General features: G+C 30.0%; 1 protein-coding gene across 3 annotated transcripts in view; it reads left to right on the plus strand.

Annotated features, from left to right (window-relative positions):
* LOC137620511 (voltage-dependent calcium channel subunit alpha-2/delta-3-like) overlaps positions 1-6000 on the plus strand; it is a 263284-nt gene that overhangs the window by 87077 nt on the left and 170207 nt on the right. For 2 of the 3 annotated variants that reach the window (XM_068350701.1, XM_068350702.1), the window contains exon 6: positions 5298-5490. In XM_068350701.1, the coding sequence (XP_068206802.1) occupies positions 5298-5490 (193 nt within the window). Of the gene's footprint in view, positions 1-5288; positions 5491-6000 lie in introns of all 3 variants that reach the window. The other variant, XM_068350700.1, reaches the window with a different exon arrangement.

Raw genomic sequence — 6000 nt, forward strand, 5'->3', positions numbered from 1 at the left:
AACGTAGTGGACAGTTAAAATGAAATATTTCAAGAACATTGACATCAAAATAGAATATTACTTGAGATTGAACGAATATAGCTAGAACATTTTAAAAAAACATTCCTATGATTGATGTTGTGTTATTAATTTCATAATGATAGATTCTATACCTCTTGATACTCATCTGAGTGATATTGTATTTTATAGTTAATGCTGCAATACTGATTAAAATTACTTTTGCTCGAAGTTAAGTGTGGGATGATATGTATTGCTTGAAGTGTTAATAATAAATTACGTATTGCTAAGTACGTAAATACCATTACAGTATTTGGGAAAAAAGCAGAATTTTATGAGATTTCATTTACAAAATTAAACAGACGTGTTTATGTAATAGGAACAGTAAGAATTATGTACAATAAATGCTGGAGGATTATCACTTAATTAAGTACAACAGTTACCTGAATGATTGTAACATTTAGAAAATAATAATAATTAATAAAATAAATTTACTCAAGAAGTACTAGTATGAAAGTTCATCACCTTCAGTTCTTAAAATCAGACTGCATATTTCATTTCTTTGCAAACTTGGTCAGCTGGAGAAAAGCATATGATTGTAAAAAATACATTTGCTAGAATGTTTATTAATGAAATCTCTGTCTTTAAATGAATCACTAAAAATTGAATGGATATAATTTTGTAGCTAAAATTGATATATTCTGTAGCTAAATAGTCTTCTTTAAAAGGGTTTTGTCTGAATTACAGGTGATCATAGAAAAATGTAAACTTTTTTGCTGAATGAAAACTATGGGAGGACTTTGACATTTTTGTAAAAAAGAAAAGAAAAATCCTCGCTAAGGAATTTGGATTTCTCATTAACCAAATAAACTTGAGGACTTATCTCTAAGTAATATATTGATTAATAACTAAAACGCTTTGATTTAAGCCACACAGCTTAATTCATAGAATAAACTTTTCCCTGTATTCCTTTCTCTTGGAATTTAATATCGTTTAGGAACGGTGGCTGCTTATCTTGAAGTGATATTAATAGGCCATTTCCACATTTTAAGTGGCAAGGAACTCAGGTTGCTGCTTCAGGTAGTCAAATCTTCAGTTTCTAAGTGTAGTCTTCAGTTTCGAACAGTAGTCTTCCGTTCCGAAGTGTTGGCTTCAGATTCGAAGTGTAGTCTTCCGTTTCGAAGTGGTGGCTTCAGATTCGAAGTGTAGGCTTCAGATTCTAAGTGTAGTCTTCCGTTTCGAAGTGTTGGCTTCAAATTTGAAGTGTAAGCTTCAGTTTCGAAGTCTAGTCCTCAGCTTCGAAGTGTAGTCTTCAGTTTCGAAGTGTAGTCTTCAGTTTCGAAGGATAGGCTTCAGTTTCGAAGTCTAGTCCTCAGCTTCGAAGTGTAGTCTTCAGTTTCGAAGTGTAGTCTTCAGTTTCAGTGTATAGTCTTCAGTTTCGAAGTGCATGCTCTAGATCCGAAGTGTAGGCTTCAGTTTCGAAGTCTAGTCCTCTGCTTTGAAGTGTAGTCTTCAATTTCGAAGTGTAGGCTTCAGTTTCAGTGTATAGTCGTCAGTTTCGAAGTGTAGGCTTCAGATTCGAAGTGTAGGCTTCAGTTTCGAAATTTAGTCCTCAGCTTCGAAGTGTAGTCTTCAGTTTCGAAGTGTAGGCTTCAGTTTCAGTGTATAGTTGTCAGTTTCGAAGTCTAGGCTTCAGATTCGACGTGTAGTCTTCAGTTTCAATGTATAGTCTTCAGTTTCGAAGTGTAGGTTTCGTTTTTGAAGTCTGATCCTCAGCTTCGAAGTGCAGTCATCAGTCTCGAAGTGTAGTATTCAGTTTCAATGTATAGTCTTGTGTTTCGAAGTTTAGGCTTCAATCTCGAAATCTAGTCCTCAGCTTCAAATTGTAGTCTTCAGTTTCGAAGTGTAGGCTCCAGATCCGAAGTATAGGTTTCAGTATCGAAGTCTGATCCTTAGCTTCGAAGTGTAGTCATTGGTTTCGAAGTGTAGGCTTTAGATTCGAAGTGTAGTCTTCAGTCTCGAAGTCAACAGTATCCCTCCTCTTGATACCATTAGTCAGTGGGGATTAGATGATAATTTAGAACTGGGATTCTCCTTCATCTAATATTAGTCCTTCTGTATGGGATTCCATAATAGCTTGGGGGGATATTTCGAGAAGCCATGTAAATTAATTTAATTGGCTTGGTACAAATACTCCAGATTGAAATCTACCGTAATGATTATGCTTATTACTTTTATAAGCATGTTATGTTATCTTCACTAGATATATAAAATATCTTTCATATTTTTAATATTTAAAATCTCTTAACTTTCTTGGCAATGGAATCACAGCTGAGCCTTATTTCCTGGAAAAGAAAGTAACTTGTAGCTTTTGGAAATAATCGTTAAGGCTCATCAAGTAGCTTTTGATCCCGGGTCTGCCCTTACATCAGTGATAGTAAGGCAAGAGTTAATCTACTCTGCTAAGAGAAACATTGATTCTTTAAAGTTATACCCCATCAGTGATTGAATTAATACACCTATTAAATGGAGTAATTTCAATACCTTTCTTCTTGTCCTCACTCGAAGACTCGCAGGAAAGATAACAGCTTATATCCTTCTTTTATATCTAAAAAGGATCAGTTGGACTTGGAGGATCTAAATACTGGAACCTAGAAAACAAATTCTAAATTAGAATTTGCATTAAGATATTCTACCCCTCATAACGCTTTAGTAAATAGCCTAAACTTATTCCAATCAGTACACATGTCATGTGTAGGCACGAAGTGCTTTTGAGCTAGCATAGTTGAAGACTGTTCAAATGCTCATTCTAACCATGTGGTTTCTGCAAAACATGGGTTTTGTAGAATTTCTATTTTTAACAGGATTTGATATCTTTAAACCCATTTTGTTAATTTCTATGACACAATTTACTATTTATCAAGATTTTACAGTTCCCAACTCACTGATTGATAAATTTTCTCAAATGCAGTAAATAAATTAAATTACCTGTTTTCATATGCATCCTCTGTGATACATATAATAGATAGTTAACTACTGCTAATTATCTATTTTAGATTCAATGAATAAATGATTCATTGCCCTACTGCAAAGTATTTACTTGTGATAAACAGCAATGGTTTGTTTCTATTATATATTAGATAGATCTAATATAACCTTGTCAAAATACTTGAGATATTTTTATATATCTAGAAGTAATCTATACTTGTCTTAAAGAAAGCACAGTAATAGTCTTTGCTTTCATAAAGAGATTAGCTGTATGTTGTTGCTATACATGTGTTTAATCAATTTGAATTTTTTAGTTATGAATATTAAATCCAACATCAATAATAGAATTATATTGTCATAACAAAATGCGTATATAATTGGTCTAATTATTTTCGAAATTTAGAATATTGGTTTTAATACAAACAATGTTGCTATACATGTGTTTAAAAAATTTAAATTTTTAGTTTTTGATATCAAATTCAACATTAATAATAAGATTATATTGTCATATCTATGCGGATATAATTGTTCTAATTATTTTCGAAATCTAGAATATTACTTTTAATACAAACAATGTTGCTATACATGAGTTTAAAAGATTTAAATTTTTAGTCTTTGATATCAAATTCAACATCAATAATAAGATTATTTTTGTCATAACAAAATGCGGATATAATTGATCTAATTATTTTCGAAATCTAGAATATTACTTTTAATATAAACAATGTTGTTGCTATACATGTGTTTAAAAAATTTTAATTTTTAGTTTTTTATATAGAATTCAACATCAATAATAATATTATTTTGTCATAACAAAATGCGGATATAATTATTCTAATTATTTTCGAAATCTAGAATATTACTTTTAATACAAACAATGTTGTTGATATACATATGTTCAAAAAATTTTAATTTTTAGTTTTTAATATCAAATCCAACACCAATAATATTACATTGTCATAAGAAAATTCGGATATAAATGTTCGAATTATTTTCGAAATCTAAAATATTACTTTTAATACAAACAATGTTGTCGCTATACATGTGTTTAAAAAATTGAATTTTTTAGTTTTGAATATCAAATCCAACATCAATAATAAGATTATTTTGTCATAACAAAATACGGATATAATTGTTCGAATTATTTTCGAAATCTAGAATATTACTTTTAATACAAACAATTTTGTGGCTATACATGTGTTTAATCAATTTAAATTTTTAGTCTTCTATATCAAATTCAACATCAATAATAAGATTATATTGTCATAACAAAATGCGGATATAATTGTTCTAATTATTTTCGAAATTTAGAATATTACTTTTAATACAAACAATGTTGCTATATATGTGTTTAAAAAATTTAAATTTTTAGTTTTTTATATAGAATTCAACATCAATAATAAGATTATATTGTCATAGTTAAGATCCCGTTTCGAATTCAAGCAAACTCTATCAAAATTCATCGACTATTATGAAAATGCATAACTCGGTTTATGATTATAATAATTATATAACGATTATAATAATTAGGATTATAAAGAGTAAGTAATAACTTACCCTCTATTTCTCCTGAAATTGAGATTAATATCCCATGTTCATAAACTTTTACCCTGAATTAAGTTTTGATATTAATATTTTAATATAGAACTAATATCCAGGAGTGCAAAGAGCCTTAATAAATTTTTCCACGAGTTGGTGAATATTTAACGTCATAACTTATGGTTGACAACGCTACGCTAGGTGAATAAATCGTAGATTATGTAATAAGGACTTACTCGTGATGGTATTATTATTATTATTATTATTATTATTATTATTATTATTGTTGTTGTTGCTGTTGTTGTTGTTGTTGTGGTTGTGGTTTTGTTATTATTTTTGTTGTTGTTGTTGTTATTATTCACATTATTATTATTATTATTATTATTATTATTATTATTATTATTATTATTATTATTATTTTCTATTTTCCCTGTTGGGACCCTCGGGCTAATAGCATCCTGCTTTTCCAACTAGGGTTGTACCTTAGCAAGTAATAATAATAATGATAATGTTGCTGTTACTATTATTATTATTATTTTTATTATTATTATTATTGTCATTATTATTATTATTATTATTATTATTATTATTATTATTATTATTATTATTATTATTATTATTACTGTGTACAGCAACCCCATCAAATAAATGTTAATTAAAAAAAATGGAAATACAGCCTAAGTAGCTATTAATAACATAGGAATAACAATATAGGACAATGTTATGATAAAATATGTCTCTAACGTTTCCATCACGCCTCACAGAAAATGCAGTATAATAAGAGCGGTCAGGGCTCCCAATGCAATCAGGCCATCATGGTGGTCACTGACGGAGCTCCCAACCAGTTCGAAGAGATCTTCGCCAAGTACAACTGGCCCCACCTCCAGGTGCGCGTCTTCACTTACCTCATTGGCCGCCAGGAGGCCGCCGTTCGTAATCTCAAATGGATGGCATGTGCTAATAAAGGTGAGTGGGTTCGTTTGATTCAGATTTGAGACCTGTTTTGTCTTTGTTTTTATTGGAGAACAACAACAATATGTCCTAAATAAAGGTGGGTTCATTTGATTCAGATTTGAGTCCTGTTTTGTTTTTGTTTTTATTGAAGGAGAAACATAACAATATGTCCTAATAAAGGTGGGTTCATTTGATTTGGATTTGAGACCTGTTTTTTATTTTTTTTTAATTGAAGGACAAAAATATGTGCAAATAAAGGTGGGTGGGTTCATTCAATTCAGATTTGAGACCTGTTTTGGTTTTGTTTTATTGAAGGAGAACAACAACTATATGACCTTTTAAAGGTGGGACAATTTGATTCAGATTTGAGACCTGTATTTTATTTTTTTTATTGAAAGAGACCAACATGTGTTAATAAAGGTGGGTGGGTTCATTTGATTCAGATTTGAGACCTGTTTAGTTTTTGTTTTTATTGAAAGAGAACAACAAGAATATGTCCTAATAAAGGCGGGTTCTTTTGAT

This window comes from Palaemon carinicauda, chromosome 27 (genome assembly GCF_036898095.1).
Source record: "Palaemon carinicauda isolate YSFRI2023 chromosome 27, ASM3689809v2, whole genome shotgun sequence".
NCBI lineage: Eukaryota > Metazoa > Arthropoda > Malacostraca > Decapoda > Palaemonidae > Palaemon > Palaemon carinicauda.